Source organism: Podarcis tiliguerta (assembly GCF_965153285.1).
Source record: "Podarcis tiliguerta genome assembly, chromosome: 5".
Classification (NCBI taxonomy): domain Eukaryota; kingdom Metazoa; phylum Chordata; class Lepidosauria; order Squamata; family Lacertidae; genus Podarcis; species Podarcis tiliguerta.
The window spans coordinates 49,326,884-49,353,255 of record NC_139538.1 but is presented as its reverse complement, the minus strand read 5'-3'; the positions used below and the strand labels follow the sequence as shown (position 1 = coordinate 49,353,255).

Genomic DNA, 26,372 nt, shown 5'->3' with positions numbered 1-26,372 from the left:
AACCCGAGGTACCACTGTACACAATTGCATTGTAAATGTAGCTGAAGACTGCTTGATCCCATTAAACACAAAGCTTCATTCAGAGGTTGTCATACTTGTTTGACTATGAGCCTACCTAGACCCTTTATCCTAGGTCCTACTCCTGGTTCCCCCTTTGAAAGAGGATTGGGACTCCTGGCTTGTGGAATGCTTTCCCCAGTGAGCTTTCCTTAGCACTATCATTAATATCTTTCAGCACTGGGCACCTCTTCTTCCAGGCATTTGATGGATTATGATGATTTTGCTGTCTATTGAAAGTAAGTTTGGTGGTTTTTTTGTTTTGTTGCTGTTTTATTGCATTTGATAAATAGGTCACAGTAATGTTTTTATTGTAAGGTACTCATTGGTCCCATTCTCCCAATTTTATGCCATGATCATAAAACTGTAGAGTTGGAAGATACCCTGAGGATTATCTAGTCCAACCCCCTGCAGTGCAGGAATATGCAGCTGGCCCTTACAGAGATCAAACCTGCAACCTTGACATTATCAGCACCATGCTCTATAAACAGCTGAGCTAAACTTTGTAAGTCTCTTGGAGGCTCTTATGTGACAAATGACTGCTGACTTTGATTCCTTCAGGCAGAAAGGTGGGATATAAATTGAATAAATAATAATAAATTGAGATTATTATTTTTTAAAGTTAAAATGTGCATAAGGAGGAATTCTCTTGGAATTGTTTGTAAGAAGTCTGTGACTTTGCCGGGTAATGTTGCGGTGGCAGTTCTTAATATGCCTTGAGGAAGAGAAGCAAATTTTCTGGAGATAACTTGTATGTGTGGTGTTGAAGCCCTGATTTGGGGGCTCTATTATGCCTTAGGGCCTCTTTTCAATACAGAAAGGCAGTAGATAAATGTTTTAATAAAAACAGATTTTAAAAATTGGAGCTTCTATAGTGAGAATCCTAGCGAAATGGAGGGAGTGGGGGAGGTGACGATGTAGGATGTGCAATATAGCATGCTTGGCTGTATAATGTGCATGTTTTGTATGTTTTCCATAAGCCAATAGCAGGTCTTTCATGTAGAGTTCCTCCAGAACTTTCCTCTGCCATAGGAGATAATACTACACTAACTATATTATATGCTTTTTGCAAATCAGGGAGAAGTTCAACTTCCTGTTAAATTGTTAAAATTTTAAGGTCAGGTTAATAAAAAACAATATCTTTGTGTAGACAATTAGGTCATGTCTGAATGATAATTAATAAAATAGCTGGGGTGGTCTGATTCACTGCTGCAAATGTTCATTCGCCTAGATGAGTTGAAAAAGTAGCTTGGTACCATTAGGCTACTTTCTGAACAACTTGGTTGCATTTCACATGGCTAAGAAGCTAACCTAAGTTAAATTAAGTGCATGAATGCAACTCAGCTGGATGAGAAAATTATTCTTTAGTTTGTTTAGTTTCTATCCCTAATATATATATTTATATATTATTTCACAAAATGTATGCACTGCTTGATTGCAAAAAAAAAAAAAACAATAACCGCAAAACACCCCCCCCCCCAAGTGGTTTTTCTCCAATACTATTCTTTTTACCTATTATCATTGCTTTCATTAGGTGAATGGGGAAAGAATGACATTATGCATGCTAAAAGCTATACCAATCTGGATTTTTCAGTATAGAACATCCACAGTTCCATCTATAACAACTCTGTTTAAAACATGTAGATAAAGTGTAGCGGTTATTTCCTTGGAAGTTTTTGCGCCATGTTTTTCTTTCTGATTTGTTTTTATAACATAAAACACAAAAATGTGGAAATTAGTTTTATGCCAAACATCATCATTATTTTAATCGAACTCCAGTTCATCTGTAAGGAGCAGAGCCCTGTACATTGAATTGTACATGATGTTTATCATCCTCCATGTGGTTATTCAACTTCCTTTTTTAATTCTTAGTTGAGCAGAAATTGATATGTCCATCTGATATCTCGCAGCTGAACATAATATTTCCTGCCAGTCATGAAAGGCATGCATTTTGTTGTGATTTCTGCATATTGTCTATAAATTAACGGAATGTCATAATCGGATACACACACACAGGCTAAACATAATTACTTGCAAAGCTATAAAATGGCTGGTGCAATCAATTCTAAGAGCTCAGCAGATTTTAAAGAGTGCTTGAATTATTAATGGAAGTGAACTGGAAGAGAGCTCAGAAGGCTTACATCTTGTCTCCAGCAAGTTGTAGCTAGTGAAGGACACAAGCAGTTGCATTCAAAGCAATGAGTGAACAGACCTTAGGTGAAGAATCCTCCAACGAAAATGGTTTGTGCCAGTATGCCCAGAAGATCACAGCTTGCTTTGGAGGGATGGGTAAGACAATTAGTATGTGGTGGGAGAGAGAGCAGTATGTAGTTCAATATGGGTATGATAATGGCAATGTTCCTCCTTGTGGGTAAGCTGTTTGCCTTCTGCTCCTCATTACTCTTCTGACCATTTTACCTATTCTATAGATGTCTATGTGCATGTGTCTTTGTATGTAACAATAATCCTTTTGTGTTTATCAGTTTATGCAGAGGTTGACCATAGATTGTAGTGTTCCATGGCCCACATTTATATGAATCTGTGAATTTATATAAATCCATAAAGAATTCTGTTGTATCACATCTTCAGACTTTGGACATCTATAGTATCAAAGTTTATCAGTCTACCTGGGAATAAGCCCTCTTGAATTTGGTGGGCGCTTACTTCTGAGTAGACATGTGTAGAATTTCACTGTTAGCTGGTTTTTTTGTCCCATGCTTGTGAAGATATGCTTCTTTTAAGTCTCACTTTATTCCCATGTAATGTGAAAATAATTTAAATTATAGGGAGTTTGTATTTGTAGTTCCTAGAATAACACTCCCCTGCTCCCAGCCCAGTCCATGTCAGGAACACTTTAATGTAAGCTGCCTTGCTTTCACTGAAGCAGAAACAGGGTAGCTGCTTTGTCTACTCTCTGAGAGGAGTTGGGTTTAAGGTGATTCCGTACAGTGTATGGATAAAATGAAATTACTTGTGGATCAGACTTTTTCTGCAGAACTGTCTCAAATAGCTTCAGTTGATTTTGGCCTTTTTCATATAGCATCTAATAATGTTATAACGAAATGGCAGCAAGCTGGTATTTGGGTTTATGACAGAAGCACTAAAGGCAGCTTATCTCACAAACTGAGCACTGTAGCTCGTTTGCAATCCTGTAAATGCTTAGTAGGGAGTAAGTTCCATGGAATTAAGTGGGAATTATTTCTGAGTACTAATTCATAGGATTGCGTTGTTAGGAAAGCCTTTATTGTAACTCCATTAAATTAGAAATGTTATACCTGTAACATTTTCAAATCTCAATGGTTTGCTTCACTTTCTATAAGGCTATTTCTTTTTAGCAAAAGTTGGTGTTTGGATCCATAAAGCTCCTGTAGCACCTTACTTAAGATGGTATAAGCTTTCGCGCACTAGAGTCCATTTCATTAGAAGTTGTGATAATGTACATTCTTATCTGATTTAGGACAAGAATTATGAATTATGATCTGTGTTACACAACACAGTACCCCCATCAGCTAAAACCTCAGTGATCTGAAGCAATGCTTTGTTCCCTATCTGTCTTCAAAGTCATTTTGATTTTAATCTGACCATGTTTCCCAGTCTGTAGAAGTAAAATGTCTGAATGGAATGAACTTGCATGTCTAATGTCACTAAGGCGCCATCTATTGTACTGTTTCACAGAGTTATAATTGAAGTTCATATTTGAACGGCAACATATGGTTATGTATCATAGGACAATTATGTTTTTGCTATATATCTTCAGCCAAAAGAACAAACACTCACTTTGCTATTAAATCATGTAATCAGACCCTGCCTGTTGATGAATAGTCTATCTTGATGGTCTCAACACAAAATACAAGGTGCAGGGGTACCTTGGTTTAAGAACAGCTTAGTTTATGAACAACTCGGATTAAGAACGCTGCAAACCCGGAAGTAGGTGTTTTGGTTTGTGAACTTTGCCTTGGAAGCAGAACACGTTTCACTTCCTATTGAGTCTGTTCCATTTGTAAATTGAGTCCCCCCACTGCTATGGGAAAGCACACCTTGGCTTAAGAACGGACTTCCGGAATGGATTAAGTTCGTAAACCAAGGTATGACTGTATACTTGTCTTTCCCACTTGTATCCTATAATAAGTACAGCCAGGTCACTCAGTGATTTCTATTAAATATTTTGAGTGCTCTTTTTATTAAAGGAAACCATTAAGGTCCTTTTCGTAATTCACAATGCCTGACAAGCTATTGCAGAGCAAATGATGACACAGAGGCAAGAGAAGAGGCTTCAGACATGTATGGTAGTAGTGAAAGGAGGTATATTTGGGTAGTTATCCTTCAAGTGAAAATAAAGGTGTTGCAGACAAGAGTGCTCCTGTTTTCATAAGTGAAATGTTAAAGGGCATCAGCATTGCCACACTGGCGTGATATAAACTGAATAAACAAATAATAGAATGTTATTTCAAATGCACACACCCAAACTAGTACCACATTAGATTCCCCATCCCATGTGAAGCTGCTTTGGACTACAAGTATACCAGCGCCTGCTAATACAATGGAGGTGCTACAAATGCATATTATCCAGTCATCTTAAAGATTTTCTGCATTTTTAAAACTTAATTTTTAAATTATGTTTTAAGTTTTAGCAGTGTACACCACCTTGATGTTTTGTGACACAGCAGTATAGAAATACTTCTATAAATTAATAGACAGGCATGATGGGAAATATTTGCTTCATGCTAAATGTGAAATAGCTCTCCAGTTGGCCCTGGATAAACCCTCTAAGCAAATGTGGAGGCTTGTTAGAGTATATGCATATATGAGTTGTCAGGAGCTTTCAGACACTAATAAAAATGGCTGAAGAAAAAGTGGCCTATGCTTCTCCAGGAGGTCAGTAACTGGGCCAAATTTTGTGAAATATGTAAGTATTTTAAATAATCTTTGTCAGCGCTAAATTCACCCTTTATCCCGTGTATATAATTTATTGGCCTTGATCTGACGTGTTGCAGCATTATCCTTGGAGGTCACTTATCTACTGAGAACCGCAGTCTGATCTGAGAAAGCCTCCTGGTTAGACTAGATTCCCTTTTGTTTTGCTCATTTCTCATTCTTGTCATGTTGTATTATAGAAGGCAAATGCAGGGTCTTATAGACATACCCCCTGGTTAAATTGAAAACGGAGAGGGAAAAGTGAACTGAGCCCCTGAAGTCAAAACAAGATTAGCAGCAAATGGTAATTACAGGACGAAGGGCTGGACTGTTATTTTCAGGGTGTCACTGGAAGCCTGGTACGATGAAGTATTGCTTTACTGATATTGGGTTCAAAAATATTTGTCTAATGTTTTGCGGAATTTCATTGAAAGTCACTGTTGTTTTGACTTGGCCAAAGTTCCTTTGCAAAACTCATGGAAGTGCTGTGCTAATTTTTGAAATGTTGAGGCTTAAAAAAAAGAAGCTTTGATTACTGCTTCTAACAGGAATCATGACTCACGGTCAGCATTGCAGGTAATACATAATTCTACTTTGAAAAGAAAGGCAACAATTTAACACACCACAATCCAAATTAATCCTCTAATAATGACAAATTGGCCTAGCAAAACACTCTGTCGTGTTTTATGTTTTTAAACAAAACTCCAGTTCCTATTTTGTGAGTGTGCTCTCTAAATTAAACTCTCTGATTCTATGGAAGCTAAATTTTACAAATGGCGGCTTCGGTTAAGATCTAAAGGGCCACGGGTGGAGGGTTCTTTGTGTGCAGGGACACTTTTCCAGCCCCCCATCCTACCTCAGTCACCAGCTGATCACGGAAGTCAGGGAACTCTTCATAATGACATTCAACATGACCTAAAGGCGTGCAGTTGGAAAGAAAATTTGCCCAGCCTGAAAAAAGTTGCAGCTGATTACCACCATAATAACTATACTTTCTTGAGGCAATCATTTCACAAAAACTTTCATCAGCAGATTAATTTAAGTATCCAGTTGCCCCCCTGTTTAAAGTACTGATATTGGATTGTGTCACAATGGGAGGCAGCCATTTTCTTAGCAATTTTGTTAAAGGGTGTATGTATGTATATACATATGCACACAGAGAGAGATGTACTATAATCTTGAAATAAATTAATATTTCTTAGAAACATAGTAAGCTGCCTTGTATTAAGTCATACCATTGGCCCATCTAGCTCAGCATTGTACAATGACTGGCAGCAGTTGCTTTCCAAAGTTTTAGGCAGTGGGTTTTCCTGGCCCTATGTGGCTGGTGCTGGAAATTGAACGTAGGACATTCTGCATGCACCACATGTGCTCTGTTGCTGAGCTACATTGGGTAAATATCCATATTCATTATTATTACTATTTTCAGTTCTCTGAGCAAATTGATGTGTCAAATACTCATGGAAATTGCAGGCATTCTTGTTCTTTACCATGGTCTTTGCAACGTCACAGAATACACACACATGCGCAAATGAGGGTAAGAGTTCTTGAAAAGGCCCTTGTTTCATTGTAGCTGCACATGCAAAAGTTCACAAGCAGCTGAATGTGGTGAAAATGACTTTTAAAATACAGCAGTTCTTCAACCTTGTTTCCCTGCCCCGCACTTGTTACAGAAGATTTCATATTAAGTTTACTCCCTAACTCACTTCACCCTCAGGGTTTGTTTACAAAGTCTAAGGCCATACAGGGACTATGCTGTGAGTGTAGTTCAAAGGCGATTTAAAAAGAATGAAGAGCCCCAGGTTCTCCATTCTGTTCATCTCAAGATAGGCTACCATGTACTCAGCAAACAGGCATGTTACGTTTGCTCAGTTGAGCTCAGACCAATGAATTACATGAAACTACTTTGGAATGCTTTGACGGCCCTGAGAGCATTTGCCTGCTTAGCTTATTGCTAAATAAATAATAGATTTTTATGTCATAGTAAGAATTTTCAGGTTATCCATTGATTTTGATTGTATAAACAAGCACCCTGAGGTATCTTGCAGAGTTATTGAATTTTAACACTAGGAACAAACGCTGGAACCAGAAAGGTTGCAATAGAACTACAAACCATAGGCTTTGTCTGCAGTGACAAAGCCTATGGTTTGTAGTTTAATTTCATTTTTCTAGAGTCCGTGTTAGCTTGTGTGGGTAAGCATGTACAGAGCGAATGAACACCCATAACAAACCACTTCAGTTTTATTTTGTGGGTGCTCACAGTCAGTCAACTGTTAACAACAGCCAAAGTGTATCTTTTGATAGATTCAGCAGTACCGGGTAAGGTAGTCTTTCAGTTGCAGTAAGCTTCACATTAGTGCATATATACAGCATTCACATGAACTGTTCATTTTTGAGCTTGAGTTTAAAGAGCACTTAATGTTTTTGACTCAAGAATTCTTCTCAATGGAGATTAGTTAAAGCATACCCTCTAACATTTCTCAGATGAAAATAGAGACACCCTAGGTGATTTTTAAAGAGCAACACAGAACTTTAACTTCTGAATTGCTTATCCATGAAAACTGTCTTATAGAATGGGGTCTGCGTTTATCCTTTCACATGTGCTGCCATCTGGGAACATAGGGAAAGAGAGGACTGAGGAATGTTTAGTGAGAATAAAGAACCCTTTGTATTGTTTTTGTTAATATGTGAAAAGAAAATTGAATTACTTCCCTTTCTAGAAAAAAAACAAAACAGAGGACGGGAGAGCTGTGGAACATGATTTTGCTGAATATACACCTCCAAGTCAGGGAGAAATGCAGGTGTGAAGTGCTGAAGCACTCATGTCCTGCTTGCAAGCTTCCTATGGGCCTCTGGTTCATCATTGGGAGAATAGGGTGCTGGACTGGATGAGCCTTTGTTCAGGGCTCCTCTAACATTCTTATGCTTCAGTGTGACAAATGGACTGCAAGCAAGCAACATGGCGATTAAAGCAATTCCATGTGGGAAACTATTTGTGCAGCAGACCTGAAACAAGGGGTAGTGGGGGTTCCATTTGGTTTGCATGCTCTCCCAAAGTCAATCCCTGTAACTATGTGATGCTAACAACAACTAGAATTTCCCCCTTTGCTTATGCACTGTTGGCTTCAAGTGCTTTTGAATGCACTGTTAATGATTTACTTTGCTCTTTCCCAAGGAAAAACAAAATCATTAGTTTAGTTTCTTAGATTAGCAAGTCATTAGGAATAGATTGTAGATATCTGTTGTAAATACAGCTAGAGGTGGGGGTAACAGTTGGGATCTTTGTGAGTCTTATGTTAATGAGACTGGAAGGAGGAAAGGAGATGGTGGAGTTGGGAAAATAAATATTTCTCAAGACGGCTATAGATACTTACTTTTGTGACCATAGAGGCTGCAGAAATTATGTCTCGCAGGAAAATCTGCTGCTGGTAGAAATGCTGTGGAAGATACAATGGAGTGGGGTGAGCCTTCCTTAGCTGTAATGCACACGGGAAATGTTAGATTAAATGCACAGATGGATATGTGGGGCTTATGAAGGTTCTTTCTTAACAAGATTTCTTCCACTGTGCTGAGGCTTTTGTTTCTCAAAAGTAATCCTCTTATCTACCTCAGATATGTCCTCTCTCTTGCCCAGGATATTAATCCGATTGTGCCATGCTCTATATGCTTTCACTTCACGTTTATGGACACCAAAGCAAAGCGTTGCTGGTTCCAATAGTGTTTTGAAGGCTGTCACCTGACTAAGCGTGCTTGTCATAATCTCCTGAAGATCACTGCTAAAAATACTTCCTGCTTAATCTCCTTTAGTGGACAAGGAAGTGAAATAAGGATGGATGAGGACAGCATGCCAGACGGTGGCAGCCCAGTGGCTATGTATACGCTCTCACACTCTCACTCGCTCGCTCACTCTGGTTTACTTCCTTAGCTGCTCGCTTTATAGTTGCCATAGATATGCCATCTTTCCCCAGTTTAAACAGTTTTGGGAAGCTTTGTGGATCAGGGAAAAGCAAGAGGTTGGTGTCTGAGCGGATAAAGTACAAAAACTCTATCAAAAGGATGTCTATTATAGAGGACGGTGATATTGCTGAGGTCTTGTACCTCATCCCCAAGCAGTCTGTGATGAAGCAGCTGCCATACCTGAATCCAGATGACTACTATTTGTGTGAATGGTTGTTTGATTATCCAGAAGGTTCAGGTAAGTAAGAAAGCTGGGCTGTAGTCTGGACTTGTCCACCTTTGAGCTGTTTCAGTGACCTGCTAAAATCTGTGGTGGACACGAAATATTTGCTAAGAAGCATGGAGATGAACAGGAGGGTATATATACTCTAGAGCGGCTGCTGGATTTGTCTACTTTGTATTATGCAGCAACTACCACGGGCCTTGCTTTTCTAAATAGTCGATAAATGGTAGTGCTGTTGTAAGTTCAACAGCTGTCATACTTCTGAATTTTCCATGTGGTAGCCTAAGCCAGGCTTCCCCAACCTGGTGCCTTCTAGAAGTTGTTGGGACTCCCAACTCTTATCAGCCACAGGGAAGCATGGCCCAAATGTCAGGGACAATGGGCGTTGTAGTCCAGCAACCTACGGAGGGCACCAGGTTGAGGAAGTCTAGTTTAACCAGATGTTAAGGTGGCTGTAAACTAGAGAGTATAGTTAAGGCAACAAGGTGGTAAGTCAAGAAGCAGAGCTCCTAAGCAGGTCCTTTAAAAAACATGTATTGTTTGATTTAAGTTCTGTTCCCATTAGATGCTTGGTCCAAGCAGAAGCCCTGCCTTTTGATTATTATGCCACCCCTTAGTTGTGTGTTTCGTTGAAATTTATTTCTATCCCTTCATCTCTTGAGAAAGGGGAGCACAATAGTTGATAGTTTTTTCTGCTGCTGTGAAGTGATAGTAAACTCAAGTAACATGACAGTGCAACAATCCCAATATAGCGTGCAATGTACAGAACATAAATGTAAAAACTCCTTTAATGTGGCCTAGGTTGGAAAGTGCAGGCTTTTTTAAAACTGCATGATTCCTTTAGTGTTACGTTGTGCCTATCACTGCTGTGATACAGGAGATTGTGGAATGTCTAGCAAAGAATTAATTGATATCTTAGAAACAGTGGTGGTCAGTTATTCAAGCAGCTTATCTTGCCACTCTGAACTGCTTGGAGAAGAAAGGTGCTTTAAATTTTAAATAAATAATAATTTTAATACTGCTAGGTATTAGACAGAATTACAAATGTGGTCATTATCTCCATTTTCCAAATGATGAAAATGGAATTCTGAAGTATAAAGGTGCCATTCAGGGAGGACAAGTGACAAATGCTTGAGTCCAGCCTATCTAGTCAGTTTTCCCTCGGCCATCAATCTCCAGGCAACCCAGTATTTTCACCATAAATTGCCTTCCGTTGCATAGTTGAATTGAAAACGGCAGCAGCTAGTGATTCTTCTTTTCCTGGAGTGCCTTTATGCAGTGTTACTAACATGCCACAGATTCCATCAAAATTTGGGCACATCTTTTTTTTTCTTTCAGTCAGAGAAAGTTAAGCATATTCTTCACTCTCTTTCACTGAAATGCTTCCCTGTGGCTGGATTATGCATGCTGGATAAGATCCCGCACACAGAGGAAGGCACAGACTACAATTGCCCATGATTACGTACCTTGTACTGTATCTTACCAGCTGCCACTGTGGAGGGCCCCAAACTTGGGAGAGAGATTTTGGAAGCATGCAGGGAGCTGCAACTTGAACAGGAGCTTAAATAGTTGTTTGTCTGAGCATAACAGCCACTTGCTCTGGCTTGGATCCTGGCCATAGTTTTTATCCTGTCAATGGGATCAATTTATTTGGCCGCTTTGATACTTTTGACTCCTACCTTTAGGATTAAGACAGTTAAGTCGAGTGTTAAGAGGTTTTCACAGTGTGATATAGGCACTTAGGTGTTCAGAGGATTTTGTATAATTAGAGTTTGTGATTGTTCTTGAGTTCTGGACAAATTCATTAGTCTCATGGGAATCTGCTTCAAATGGAACCTTGTGGATCTGAGAGCCTATTTTTAAGCTGTTTAGTCTATGTAATGTAATAACTTCTTATTGGTTGTGGTTGAATGTGTAATTAGCTGATTGAGACATCATCAGATTCAGTATCTGAACTTGAACCAGTTAGAATAACAAACATTAAACTAAAGATTAACTAACCCTCTGCACAAGGATATAGAAACCTGTGTGAGGCATCACACACAAATTCACAGCTCTAAGCCACACACTGTTGCCAGCACAAATGTTTAGGTTCAGTTTTTTAACATTAACTTCTGCCAGACAGAAGAATTTACCTAATGCTTTGTAAACTAATTTACTCAATGTTCTGCCTTGCTACTATAGAAATTTATTTAATTATTTAAAAGGATTTTTACTTCCATGACTGCAGAAAAGAAATGTTTTGTAAAATGAGCAGTGAGACTGCCCTGAGCCCAGCATTGGCCTGTTCCCAGCAGACTAATGTGAGTCCCATTTGTGGTTCAATGCTATGTTGACCCAGAGTTAAAAGGAAAGCTCAGTTTGGATGATAATGTTTTTTTATGTTGCTGATGTAATGTTTTTAGCAAATGCACAGTTTTACTAAGATGTGCAGAGAATTGGTCTGTTTGTGTCTAAGGCAGAAAGAACTATAATGGCTATTGTACTAAAAGAAAAAGTGGGAAGCCCCCCACAGCAAAATATTCAAGATGAGGTGTTGGAGAAACACTAATTTCCTTGGACAAATTAGTCTGAAGAGCAGTTCCATTGGTGTAAACAGCTTCACTACCGGTATGAGACCACCTCAATCTATTTTTAAAACTGTTTTTGTGTCCTTTTTTTTTAGATAGCAAAAAGTTGCAAATAAAAATGGAGCGAGCAAATGCCATTTTCATAACATGATCCAGCAAAAGGATCTGTACTGTGAGGCATGGCAAATTCCTGTTGAGATCAAGTGATGGGAGTTGAGCTGTTCCCATAGCTATTATTTTTACATTTGTGTTTTTATATTGTAACCCACCCTGTGATCCTCAGATGAAGGGCGGTATTGAAATTTAATTAATAATATAAACATTGTGATAAGGGTGAGCTGTTTCCCTTTGTTTGTGTTTTGAGAATAGCATAGAGAAATGCAGCAGACTCCTCAGTCTTCCCCCTTCTGACAGACGCAGCTTGAAGTAATTAGAAGGGAGGGAGACTCCTCAGTCGTAATCTTCTTCTCAGCAACTGATGCCTCTGGTTGCAACTGCTAAGCCAATAGCAGCCCACTGGCAAATAAAGGTGTGCGTGTTGTGTTCTTGCTATGACCTGCAGACATAGCAGCACCTTATCAGTGACCTCTGATCTTGTCAGGTCTCTTAAGCTGGCCGGATTGGAGCTTAGTCTCCATCTGGGAAGGAAGAAAGGTGAATAAAGCTTCAGATAATATCCCTAGTGATTGAGTGTGCAGCACTTTTATTCAGAGCGGCTCAGATCTGCCATTCTCCTGCATTTGGTTTCTATTTTCTCCTTAATCAAGATAAAATTGTGAGCAATTTAATCTCTTCCACTCCCTAAACAGTGAAAAAGCAAACATACACAATTTATCTGAAGGTATCTGAAGAAGTGTGCATGCACACGAAAGCTCATACCAATAACAAACTTAGTTGGTCTCTAAGGTGCTACTGGAAGGATTTTTTTTTATTTTGTTTCAACTGTGGCAGACCAACACGGCTACCTACCTGTAATATATACAATTTATGTGAAGGCAATCTTACCCCTCCACCCACCTGTAACTTTTAGCAGGTGTAAACTCTGCAATTGTAATGCAGTCATACAAGGCTCTTTGATGCTGGACTGATGTGTGCTAAATCTAGTCTAGCATTAGAAATCTGCAGTAATTTGGGCTGAGCTAAAGTACTCCCTGCGTTTTGCCATTGTCCTTTATGTGTGATAAAAGCCCAGGGTGGCTGGGTGTTGTACGGGTGGGAGAGGAAGAGAACATTGGGTGTGAAACCCACTGATAGGCACTGGAACGCCTTCCAGCTGTTGTCACCTGGCTGCCACCATTATTTTCTCCATGGTGTGATAATACCAAAACTAACCAGCCATGAGTTACTACCACAGCAAAGTTTGCCCCACCTCCAAAATTTGCTATGAGTATCTTTCTTTGCAAACACTTTAGATCTCCTCTGTACTATTCTACAAACACACCCAGCCATATACCCACATACTGCTATTCATAAAAAAGCAGAGTAGTTTACAACAATTATACCGAAAGCCATACAATAAAAACTTTTCTGAGTAAACAGGTTTAGGATTTTGGTGTTATTCTTTTATTTCCGTAATCACAATGAAAACCATTGTAAACACAACAGTAAAAAGAGTGACCTTTACATGTTTGGTTTTTTTGTTCAGGATGAGTGAACCAATGACCGCTATACATACTCTGGAGTGAGAGAGCATGCATTTGTCTTTTTATTGCATGCACATGGACCTACTGGTGATATGCAGCCAGTTCCAGGTATCTGCTGTGTATGTACCTGGTGATATAAATGTGTTTAACTGCCCCAGATTTGTTGATGTACACACAGTGTACACTCCTAATCCATAATGTTTGAAACAGTCTTAATTCCTACTGTTAATGTTCTTGTCTTGCTACTGCGAAAACACGGTCGGGGGGGGGGAGGGGAGGAGATTACTTTTAGCACCTATTTGCAGGGGAGGATATGCATGACATTTCAGAATTATTAGTATTGGCAGGTCCATGTGGCCGTATTTAACTAAATTGTTGTTCTAGTGGAAAGCACCACAAAAGTCTCTACTAGCGCAACATTTGTTCGACATTGTGTGTTTGCGTTAGGGAGCTAGGTCAACTCTTCAGCAGTTTCAATAAAGGGTAGTATTATGTTTAAATTACACCCTAAAGCCAAAGCAAGGTGTCTGATCACTGGTGTGTTTTATTATTTGGATGATAGTAAATCTCCTCTGGTTTCTTATGTACTTTTGCCCTGAAAGAAATCCCACATCATTGTAGGTGTCAGTTGTTGCTATGGTAATGCTTATGGACAATTGCTTTACACTAATGTCCACAAGAAGAGAAGAAATAAATACCTCCGCTGTGACCAGATGAGGTAAAATTAAGCACATTATTGCTAAGTGAAGCATGTTATTGAAGGTGGCAGGTTACTTTTCAGTGTTATTAAAGGTGTCAGGTCCTTTAGACTCCTTAACTCTTTCAGGTTCCTTGCTCAGCTTAGAATCATGTTTGCAAAATGCTCTGTAGGCTAATTTATGTCCTACACCATGCTCTTTCCCAGAACCAGTATTCCAGGGTTAACTCTGTGACCTATTCAAACTTTCAACATTTTATTTGTCTTACTGTCAAGCACTGCATTTTGAACCCCCTTTTTTCCTATCCTTGCAAGAAATCTATACATTTGTAACAAAATATAAACACTCACTTGTCTGTGTATATGGCTCTTAAGATACAAAACTGAATTGGTTCTTGTACTCAGTCTCAGAACAGGACCATAATGAGTTCAAATTGCAATGATTGTGTGGAACTTTAAAACAAAACATAGCCAGACAAAATCTGTGGTAGGCTAGTAGCTTCAAACTAGTGGTGTGCTTCTAGAATTGCTATTTTACACTTCATTGCTCGCTCGAGGACAAAGCTGCAGGCTGTGCCAATTTGAAGGGGCCCTTGGCCAAGTGTCCTCTGCCTCTCTGTAGCAAGTTTACCGGCAGGGGGAGAGCTGCATGGTGGTGCAGCAGAGGATAGGGAGGCAGCCATACACTGAGAAGAAACGTGCTTTAGAGGCTTTCTGGAGAAATAGTGGTGGTGGTGGCTGTGCCTGGCTTGCTAAGTACTTATTGTTGTTGTTGTTGTTGTTATTGTTAGAAGCATCAAGGTGATGTTGCTGTTGGCAGTGGTAGGCCTTCAAAGAACTGTGTCCCCCCAGGCATTTGCCCTACCATTCTGGGTGATGGTGCCAGGCCTTGGGCAACATTACACATTATGATTGTTTCTCGCAGCAGATAAGGTGAGGAAGAAAGAGATGCATCTAGGAAAACTGAACCTAGATAGGCATTTAAAGATGTGTGCGTGTGCAGGCACATTTTAATCACACACTTTACATGTTTGCTGTAGAAACACCACTGTAGTACTACTGTTCCCTGCAGCAATCAAAACATGCTCTTTATAAGAGAAGTAAAATATACCTAAGCAAAAATGCTCAATTTACATTGTTTTATTTGTAGTACCCAACAGCTGAGGTACAGGCTAAATGTAACATGGGAACACCATAGCTGGATCTCTTGAAAACTTTTCGTTTTGGGGAAAAAGGAGCCAGGGGGCTACCATGTTTTGTATCCTTTCTGCATTTAGTAACAGCTCTTGCAGAGGGAAGTGGAGAACTTTGAAAGGAACTTAGAAGGGGATATTTTAAAGGTCTAACAGCCTATATATCCATGCTTTACTTTGCTGCATGTTTTGGGGTTCTCTCACCAAAGAGTACTTGCCTCAAACCTGGATTTGGGCATTCAAGGAATTTCCCTTTTTATTATACCTAGTATTTTATTATTTAACCAAAATACAAAAAAACAACAAGATCTTGTAATGGATTTCTTGAACCGCATTTATTTTGGCCCTGAGTCTGAAGGGTTTTGATGGTGTATGTACTGTATCTCCAACAATGTTAGCAAATAGGAAGAACAAGATGAACACACCGGACACATGAAAACTGCATGGTCTCTGCATAGCCTAACTTCAGTGAAGGAAGGCTTTCTAAGCAGAAATTTTGTTTTCTCACTGTAATAAATATATGGATATAGAGATAACTGTATTCCACCAGGATCCAGACCTAACTGTCTGAATTGATATTTGATTTGATATTTTTATATATAGAGATGTTGTTTGATATTTTTATATATAGAGATAGATATAGACATCTACACACATGCACACATAAATACATGCATACATATAGAATTGGGAATACAGGAGGATAGGAGAAGGACCAGTTTGCTCTTTTCTCCAGTTGGCTGCCACTCAGCTGGGTTGGGACTGGGGGCAAGATGGAACATGGCAGTGTTAATCCTTAGCACATGTGAAAAATGAGACTTGGCCACTCCATGAGCAAAATGTTCCAGTCTTCAGCAGTTACCCTTACATGCCAACACTTCTTGAAGCGGAAAGTCTGTGATACTTGGTGAGAAAAACCTTTTGTGCAAGATCACCCCTAAGGGTTAATTCTTTTCATATGCAGACATGGTAATTTCCAGGGGGTTAATAGCACAGAAAGTTGTGGAGGCACCACTATGATGTTCTCCTTCAATATCCCAAATGCAGCAATATCTATAAAACAATAACTACTCAAGCTAGTCTGCAATTTTTAAAAGAAAGACTGGGTTATTGTTACAGGAGTCAGATTCTGTGAGCCTCAGGCTTGCATACTCCCTTCACCCTTCCTCCCCTCCACTGCATCCATTTATGATTAACCACATAAGTGTTGTTGTGATGCCTCAACCTGGACAAACTGCAGTTAGTCTTAACTATGCTTATCTAAATGAAGTCAACTCTAAACCAAAGTTTTATGAAGCTGCCTTATTTCAGCTAATGATACATAAGATGCATAACTGCAATGTAGGGTTAGATACAACACAGAACTGTGGTTAAATGCTGTTGGCAGTAAAAGCTTTTTGATCTGCTCCCAGCCATCCTGGAGAAGGAGAAAGTGTGTGTGGGGGGGAGCATATGAGCCAGAGCCTTGTATAAGTAGCTATAAACCACTGTTGGTTGTTGCATTGGAACCAGCTTAGTATCTAAGGGCAAAAAGTTTCAATCCATCACCACATAGTGAGGTCCTAAAGCTATTCTTAGCAGTATAGTGAGCCACAGAAGTTGGAATGTTATCCTTCTGTTCCCAGGGTTTATCAGGGATCTGATAACAGAAGCCCAGCCTATACTGGTGAGGAAATACACACACACCCAATGCATTTTTTCCTGTGTGTCTCATCTATTCAAATAACAGATCTGGATGAATAAGGAATACAAGGAAAGCCAGATGATTTAATATCTGCCACAACTAACGGTGACTGCTTGTTAGATAAAATTTAAGGGTGACTGTACAGTGGTACCTCGCAAGACTAATGCCTCGCAAGACAAAAAACTCGCAAGACAAAAGAGTTTTTTTGTTTTTTGAGTTGCTTCGCAAGACGAATTTCCCTATGGGCTTGCTTCGCAAGACGAAAACGTCTTGCGCCTTTTTCTTAAAACCGTAAATGCATTCCTATGGGAAACCGTCAATACATTTCCTATGGGAAACCGTGCTTCGCAAGACGCAAAATTCACAAGATGAAAAAACTCGCAGAACGAATTAATTTCGTCTTGCGAGGCACCACTGTACATTATCACTCTTTTGAGATGCACCATCCGTCTGTCCTGTGTTAGCCTAATGCTGTGTTCCCTTTGAGATAATCTGTCCAAGGTTGCATGCCACCAATAGATGAGGCAGTGGTGCAGGGAAATGGAAAGAAAATTGGTAAGACTACAATTCCCCCCCCCCCTGCCCACCCAGGATCTGGATAATATTGGATAAGAGCACACTTAATTTATGCTACCCATTGTAATGCTGAACCATGGCTAAGGGTATATGGAAGATATGCCCTCGAAAGGGAAAGGACTTTGGGCATGGAGCACAGATTCCTGCAGCTTAATTGTAACCTCTTTTAGCAGGAAAAAAAGGCAGGCAAGCATTGCATATGTTGCTGGCCAAGTAGCAGGCTATTTCTCCTCCTCCTCCTCCTCCCTATTTTATATGCACTTAGAATTACCATACGTGTCCCATAGTTCCCAGATCCCAGAGCTAACCCTCTGCACTGAGAACAAGGTCATATATTCAGGGGTGATCCTTTATTCAAACATCCCAACCGAAGCTCTAACTACATGTTAAGGCGGTACAACTTACTGCTGGGATATGGGTTGGGCTGCATTTTTGTAAATGCTTCCCTGCCTTCATTCTGCCCCTTTCTACCTCCTTCCCACCTATGTTTCTCCCACCTGCAGAAAAACAGCTAGTGAGAAGCTGTTTCATCTGGAAAGCAAGGGCAGGAGAAGGATTCAGCACCTGTTCTGCTCTGGCTTCTTCTCCTATGCTCATTTCTTCAGTTTTACAGCAAGACAATTTTACCAGCATTTTCATGGTTGCATCTACATTGATGCTTGGAAAGTGACCACTTAAAAAACACTGCCACTGGAGCCTTTCCCAGTGCTAACCCTAGGCAGTAAATGCCCTGGATGCAACCCTGGTCTTGTTTTCTCTTGACTTTTATCTCTTCTTCCTATTCACTGACCTTGCTGCCCCCAAGATCCTCCCTTATCTACTCCCCTGCTTTTTCTTTCTTCTGCTATTACCACTTTATCTGCTTTTAGTTACTTAGAGGAAGGACTCCTGGGAGTCAAAACAAAGAGAGGAATCTGGGTGATAGATAGGAAACATGGGACAAGTAGCCATAAGCCCCTGGTTCAGCTTTCACTCTTGGGTACCTCAGTCCCAGTTTGGCCGTTTCCCCAAGAATTTAAAGAATCATGTCCTGTCTGTAGCAAACTTGGGCTGCAATCCTATGCATGCCTACTTGGGAGCAAGCCACATTGAGCATAGTAGGGCTTTCATCTGGGTAGAAAGCACAGAACAGTGTCTTGCTTATGATTGTAGTCCTAATCAATTCTGGCTGGAACTGAAGCAAAAGAGAGAGGCAGTGGCAAGAAGGATCTCTTAGTGTACCCTGAAAATGGTGAGACTACTTAGGCCAGTAAGCAGTAGATTATGTGAAATAGTCTTCAATTCCCTTATAGAAAATTACCATCATAAGGAGGAGAAGGTGCTAGGAAGAGAGCTGATGTAAGGTCTTAAAAAACAACAACCCTTGTATGCCAATAATACTTGTTGGCATCCGACTATCTTGGGAGACAATGGAAGAGTGCAACTTCGAGGGGAAAGTGAAACCATTGGAGAGTTACAGTGTCTGCTGTGGCTGTAGAGACTGATATGGCAAAAATAATTTTTGTTGCAGGTGGGGCAGATGAAGGCACCTGGTTTTTCTGCTACAGGTGCACCATGGTGTTTCTTCTCTCTGCGCTCCTCCTAGCGGTCAATCCTGATCTGGTCATTGCTGTGGATACACGACCTGACTGTCTCCAGGCACTACGGTCATCTGAAAGGGATTCCCATATGGCAGGGTTCACGTTGCCAGCTTTTATGTCACGTTTGCAGACATCTTTGTAATGCAGAGTTGGTCTGCCAACAGGCCTAGTGCCTGAAGCCATCTCCTCATACATCTCCTTGGGGACCCTGCCATCTTCCATTCTGTGTGCATGGCCAAGTTAGTGTAGATGTCATTGAGAGTGAAGTGTGGACATGCTGGGAATGTGGGCTTCTGTCATGAGCTCACTGGCTAACTGCTTAGTGGAACCAGAGATGTGGAGAGCTTGCTGTACTTCCTAGTTTCCAAACCACTCCTGCTGCCTATGGTGGCCGACAAAGGAATCTTTCTGTCTGTTTGGCTTTCTGCTCTAAGAAGGGAGCGTCTCGTTCAAGGAGACGGAGGAGGCTCTTTCAAGTGACAGCTGCCTGCTGTACTGTTTCTACCACTTCTGACTCCTGTCTCTGTTCGGGACTAGAGCACCTGATAGCTTGCTTCTGTTCCTCATCCACCATTATTTTCCCAGCCTTTTTCTTCTTCGTCTGGGGTGTGTCCTGTTTGGCACCACCATGAATCTGGATCCATGCTATCTGTATCTGCCTCATGCCCAGAAGCCTCCTGGGGTGGCAGTCTCTACCACCCCATTTTCATCTGACCAGTCCCTGACATCTTGGGAGAATACATCTTTGTTTGAGACTGTGTTCTGCCACGTGATGCCCAAAATCTTCCTGACACAGCACATATGCAAGGCATCGAGGTGATGCTTCTGGCAGGTGAGCCCATGACTCACTTCCATAAAGCAATGTGCTCGAAACAGAAGCCCGGTAGACCTTCATCTTGGTATTGGCCATTAGCATCACATTCTCCCATACCGTTTTGGAGCGGTGAGCCATTGCTGTAGCTGCCTTGCCCAGCTTGCCCAGCTCAGTGTCAATGATTATTGTGGGACCCAAGTAGACAAACTGTCTACTACCTTAAGCGTTTGGTCACCATTGTTGATGTGTAGAGTGCTGGCGATGTAGGACCAACCAAGGATGTTGGTCTTCATCTCTTCATCAGGCTGATGATGATGAGGACGAACTCCATACAGGCGGGTAAAATGGCTGATGAGTCTCTGTATGCCAGTAATACTACAGACATGAAAAATCACCTTCATATTTATTTACAGGGCCTTTCTTAGCCGGTACACCTGTATAGAAATCTGTACTTGAACTTTACAAAGGTATTTCCAGGAGATGTTCAAAAAGGAATTTTAGAATTCACTATGAAGGAAAAGGATGTGGAAGGAACCAAGTAAACAACAGTACAAAGAAGAAGAAAATCCCAGCATGTGTGGTTTTTGAAGCAAAATGCAGGTTTTTTAATAAATTCCAAAATGATTTTTTAAAAAATGCCTGTGTTTGATTGATATACTGCTGGCTGTGGGAATTACAGCACTGTAAGCTGTGTGTGGCAGAGAGTGGGGGCAGTTAGAATTCTGGTTAAAGAAATGTATGTTGCCCACAACACATGTTTCAAGCCTTTCCCTGGTAAGAGCTTTGTTGAAGGATGGAGCTTATTTTGTATTCCAGAAGATTGGGCAAACTCATCACTTTTTCGAGTCTGCTATGCAAAATCCAGTGCAGTGCTTACTTCATTGGTTGGTTGTCTTCTGTGAACTTTGGAACAACTGCTTTAAACATTTTGGCGATCGTGCCACCATCTTGCACCTGTTTCACTGTCTTATTCCATCCTGCACTTTATCAAATATACAAGTCCTGAAGCTTCTCTGTGATTGAATTTGTCCCTGAAAACTGGAAACCTATACTGTATACAGCCTTGCTGCAGCCTGTGCCATCTCTGATTCTGTATTCATGTCATGTTGCTTCTCAGTCTGACAGAGGGAACTAAATATATAAGTGTGTGTGTGTGTGTGTGTGTGTGTACACACACCATTAAATCTTTTTCCATTTTGTTACTTGCAGCAGGTCCTGTGGCGTCTCTCACTTCTACTCTAGTATCTGTCACTTGGGGGAGTCCTGGCTTGCCAGCTCTGTTGTGCCTTGTCAGAAGACTGCAAGGTGGTGTCAATGACTGTGGATTAGCGACAGTGGAATTTTGCCTTCGTTACTCAGAGGCTGCTAGTGTTGCTGTTTGCTGTGCAGTGTTGTTTTTTTCTTTATTTCTTCCTTTCTTTCCTGCCGCAGAAGGGGCAGAGTCCATTCCCTGGGAATGAGCTGCCATTAGGAAGAGTAAAGCAGACCGAAGGGGGGGGGGGGGAGAGAGAGAGAGAGAGAGAGAGAGAGAGAGAGAGAGACACGGCACCAAGCATTCCAATTACGTCAGATCTGGTGGGAAAATAATACAGAGTACTTTGGAATAGGCTGCCTTCTGGGCAATTGTTTCTTCGTCTCTGCCAACTACTGCTGCAAAGATAGCACGAGCGTGTGTGTGTGTGTGTGTATGCGTTTATAAAGCACCTCAATTAATCTGTGCTGCGTCTGCTACAAAGACGGTGTTCTGGCCATGGTGAAAGAAAAAGGTAATCCAGCCTTGCATATTCTTCTAGGTTAGGATTGAATTGGCTTGGCAAGTTACTGTGTCTGTCATGTTTGCTTTTCCATGTTGCTTTTCCACGCAAAAAAACTGATGTGCCTGATGGTTCCTGCTCACGTTTTACTGCTCATTTATTTATTTATGTTAACTTCAATGATTTCTAATTAGTGATTTGATTTAAAGTTAGACCTGATGCATTAGGTTCTCAAATTAAAGGTCTGTAGCTCTGATCCATTTTTTTTTTTTAAATGTAGGCATGGGTTGTTTTTAGAATTGTACTTTGGTTGTTCTTAAGCCTGGGAAGTTTTGGAGTGTCTTTTAATGGAAACCTTGGCATTATGCTTTGAAATGCCATTAAGTTGCATTTATGAAACCACACGCTTAAGTAGAATTGTCCCATCATTGAACTTCTCTAGAAAAATCAGTGGCAAAAGCTGGACCTCAGTTGCTTTAACAATCTCAGCCTAACCAGTATGTGTCAAGCTTCTTCTGGACAAGTGCTGCTAACAGATAGCTATTTGAGAGGAAATGGCTTGAGTCACCCACCCGTAGGCTTCTGTATATTAAGAGCGCAAACTTGTGGGCGGAGTGTGTTTGGATAAGCTGCTCCTTTTAGCAAAGATGCCTCTGTGCCTCTTCCTGAAATAATTTGCAGTAGGTTCAGATTTAACAAGCGGGCTGATGATTTAAGTGGGTTATTGCACATTAATTCATTTCTGGGTTTTTTCCCTTGCTGTACAGTTATGTACATCTTGTATAATCCAGCTGGATTCTGACACAAGGAAGAGATTTAAGTGTAATGATGTTTAATTTATTTATTATTTATCTATTGGATTTATAGCTGTCCTTTGCTCCAAGGACCTACGTGGTTCCCCCACTTCTCATTTAATCCCCACAACAACCCTGTGAGGTAGGTTAGACTGAGAGACAGTGACTGGCTCAAGGTCATCCAGTGAGCCCTCATGACCAAGCTCTCCTAGGTGCTAGTCCAACACTCTTAATCACTTCACCATTCTGGCTCCATACCGGTTTAAGTAGGTTAGGCCTGCTTCTGATGGTGTGGTGTGAAATTATGCATTTTCAGGCATACCTCTGCTTTGTCTTTTCTATGGAAAATAGATGTTTTAGGAAGCCAACCTGGCAGGTGCCTGCCTGCCATGGAAAACCAAAATACTGGTTCTTTCCTGTGTTATATTGATAATGAATCTTGAGGTACAAGTGTGCAGTTCCTTCCCTCCCAAAAAACCCCCCAACAACAACCAGAAATAGCTTTTGGACATTAACATTTAATACAATGATAGTCAAAGTATTAGGAAAAATTGTGTGGGGAAATCACAGTAATTGGGAAAGCCACCATGAAACGATACAGGCGTCATTTCAACTAGAATATAAGTAGATCCAATGTAGTGCAATCTAGTTAATAGTAGCCCCCCCCCCAAAAAAAAACCCACAACAACATTCTTTGTTACTTTCTGCCCTAGCCAGCTTTAATATGTACATAGGGAAATTTGGAAGCTGTGCTGCTGGAGTTCTGGTGACCTTAAAAGACGCAGGTTTACAATGTTACTGATGCCATAGTTTTATTCCTTCACATGCACACCCTGTTCAGTCAGATATTTGTTGATTTGGCCAAGTTTACTTGACTATGCTGTCCATTCTGCGTTGTATCCAAGGGCACCCTGCCCCTTCTATACGCAGGAGCAAGGGGGTGGGGATCAGCTTATGTGTTCTCATCAGTCTGTACCTGTCTTCCAAATAGCCACCTGTCAGTTGAGAATTAGGAGCCCCACTGAGGAATGCAACAGGGTGTTGGTGGGCATTCCAGCATGGTGATGTTTCCCTACTAAGTGGCAGGCCTCTGTTAGCAGCAAGTGCTTCTCTAGTGGAGGTCAGAAATGGGGTTATGTGGGTGATGAACAGACCTTCAGTAAGCAATAACCAGTTCACTTCAGTGGAGAGGTACATGTTCAAATCTGTAATCGGCAGTTTCTGAGAGGGTGACCAGTTTGTAACTCTTAATAAGGCTGTCAGGTGACCCCTTCTATGCGGTTGCTTGCCCCATACTTAATACAGCAGTAATTTGGTTTGGTTTTTTATTTTTTATTTGTAAACCTAGTGTAACTATGCACTCTTCTGCCAATATTCCTCATTTCTGAAGGCAGGAGAAAATTGAGCAGAACCCCAGATGGTTGACCAAAGTGCATAGGATAGGTTCAGGATGATATTATTATATGTGAGAAAGAAGCTCCAGCTCCAGCCTCGGCAGAGTGTGTTTCCTTTGTATTGCTCTCATAGCTGTGATTTTCCACCGGGGCAAAATGATGTAATTAAGAGAATGGTGTTTGTACAATACCGTATCATCTGTAATTTCCTTAGCAACACACTGACTTTGTACACAAACTGGAATTTGACACAGCTAAATGGTACTTTGGCATCTGCAAATATGAGGAAATGTTGTCATTTTGCATGTCAGTGAGACCCTCGGAGTAAGAATCCAATCCTGTCAGCTGTTGTTATGATGCATAGGCAAACTTGCTCTAATAAAATTCTGTTGATTGAACCTGTTTGAAAAGGACTTTATTCTACATGTTATTGGAGCAAGAATTATTTTCTATTATTATTATTATTATTATTATTATTATTATTATTATTATTTATTGTTGTTGTTGTTGTTGTTGTTATTTTGCAATACATAAAATAAATGTCATGGAATAAAAATAAAAAGTGAGAATGTAATAAAGGGGGAAAAGGAAAGAAAGGTATACTATATCACTAGAGGAATTAACAATTACAAAATATATTTATCTAATATATAGATATTATTATCAAAGTACAGATATATTTATTTTAACATACTATATTTTGTATAAACGGGTTCCAAATTTCAGTATACTTGTCCATGCAAAGTCTACGTCTATAAGCAATCCACTCATAAGTGGCAAAGGATTCTTAGGGGAAGCAATGTGCTTTAAATTTATTTTGTGTATGCATCGCTAATTAGCTGCCCATGTAGAAGAAAACATTTCTGTTCTTGTTGATCAACAGAAGCTTAATTTATGCTAAGCTTGTAAAGGTGCTGTTGTGGAGGTGAAATGAAGTCAGAGCAGGTTGCTGGTCAAAACTGCTTTTGAAACCTGTACCATGACAATTTTTCATTCTGATCTGCTGACCAGAAATGAGATAATAGCAGCTAGCTAGAAGAAGTATCTGTGCAGTTTCTGTTGCCCATCATCTTTCTGTAAGTCTTTGAGTTGCTTTTGTGTAAATTGTGACTAATAAATAGTAATAATAATACTTGGTTCAAGTGTTCACCCTTCTCAGAATTCTCTACAAACTTAGGAGGTTGCTTAGTTGAGAAACTGGGTGCGAACTTGGTTTTCTGAAGGCAGAAAGTTTGAAAAACACTGTACTATGCTAAATAAGTGGTGACGGCACTGCTTTTTCTTACACAAGGTCATTTCCCAGCTCCACCAGTTGTATCTGGGAAAGTCTGCCTGCTGTCCGCCACTTGAAGTGCTGATCTTAGCAAATGGATAATCCATCCGTGCTTGGATCATCAGCATTTTCTCACCCTGATTAGCTTGCTTACAACAGAGATCTAAAAGAGAATGCAAAGTCAACATTGCTGCAGATGAAGAATAAAATCCCAGCCGTTTTCCCTCTCTCCCTGAGTATATGATGGCATGACCAATAACTTTCGGGGTCAGTGTGTTTGCTTGGAATGCTGGTTTAGGATGTTCAATTAATGGCTTAAATTCAGACGGATTAAAAACAATACAGTTCACTTGAATTCAGATGGACTAAATGAGCAGTTGTCTTTTGCCAAGCTGCCTGAATGATGGTCTTTGGGGACAAATATGGAATGCTCAGTACTTTCCTGGAAACAACATCAATCTGCAAGAGGGTGGAAGTGGATAGATAATATTTATAGTTCTATTTGAGTTTGTCTCTTAAAGAGAGGTTGGGGGGTTAGTTCTCTCTCATTTTGCAGACCAGTTCTAACTGAGATGCATGAGATGCATGAAAGCGCTTGCCACTTCAAAGGCTCCTGCACCAGGGCATAATATACAGTACATTCTTCTTCAACTGCTAGTTTTCTGAAATCATAGAAGAGCCTGACATGCAGGTGCTTCCACAAATATAATAAAACCTCCTTTCAGCACCATGTTTCCCTGAGTGTTCGATTTTCTTGCAAAACTGCAGGGAAACTTGAGATGGGAGGAAAGTGTTTTTCTGCATTTCTGAATTGGTTTAAAGCAGGGCTATCAAACATAAGGCTCAGGAGCCCAGTGTAACCTGGGCTTCTTTCACACAGCTGTTTATACAATTTCCCTGCCATTTTTCTAACAGTTATTTTGTGCATTATATTAGACTTTCACATGATGTAAAAGTCAGTTTCAGAAAACTCATAGAATGGAATGCAATATTGTGCAAGATTAGTGCTCATTTCCATGTTATAAGGTTCCAGAGAAAATCTGTTTGCAGCCCCCTCAGCCTGAAAAATCCCAGGAGGTTTGCACATTTTATTCACCTTTTCCAGTTTCATGTTGCAGCTGCTGAGGTGACAAGTCATGAGGTGGAATGCTGAAAAGGTTAAGCCTGTAAAAATGGTGGAGTGTAGTGGGAGAAGGATGGCATGGAGGAATAACATATGTGAATGACATTTGCCGCAACATGGCGGTAA

General features: G+C 40.4%; 1 protein-coding gene across 24 annotated transcripts in view; it reads left to right on the top strand.

The window, feature by feature from the left end:
* The window catches only part of ABLIM1 (actin binding LIM protein 1), a 207,197-nt gene that overhangs the window by 59,133 nt on the left and 121,692 nt on the right, over positions 1 to 26,372 (top strand). Inside the window, exon 1 of one of the 24 annotated variants that reach the window (XM_083441124.1) lies at positions 21,247 to 21,674. The exons of 19 other annotated variants lie outside the window; for them this stretch is intronic. In XM_083441124.1, coding sequence (XP_083297250.1) covers positions 21,659 to 21,674 — 16 coding nt within the window. In that variant the 5' untranslated portion in view covers positions 21,247 to 21,658. Of the gene's footprint in view, positions 1 to 21,246; positions 21,675 to 26,372 lie in introns of those variants that run through there. 4 more of the 24 variants (XM_083441118.1, XM_083441122.1, XM_083441102.1 and 1 more) reach the window with 4 other exon arrangements.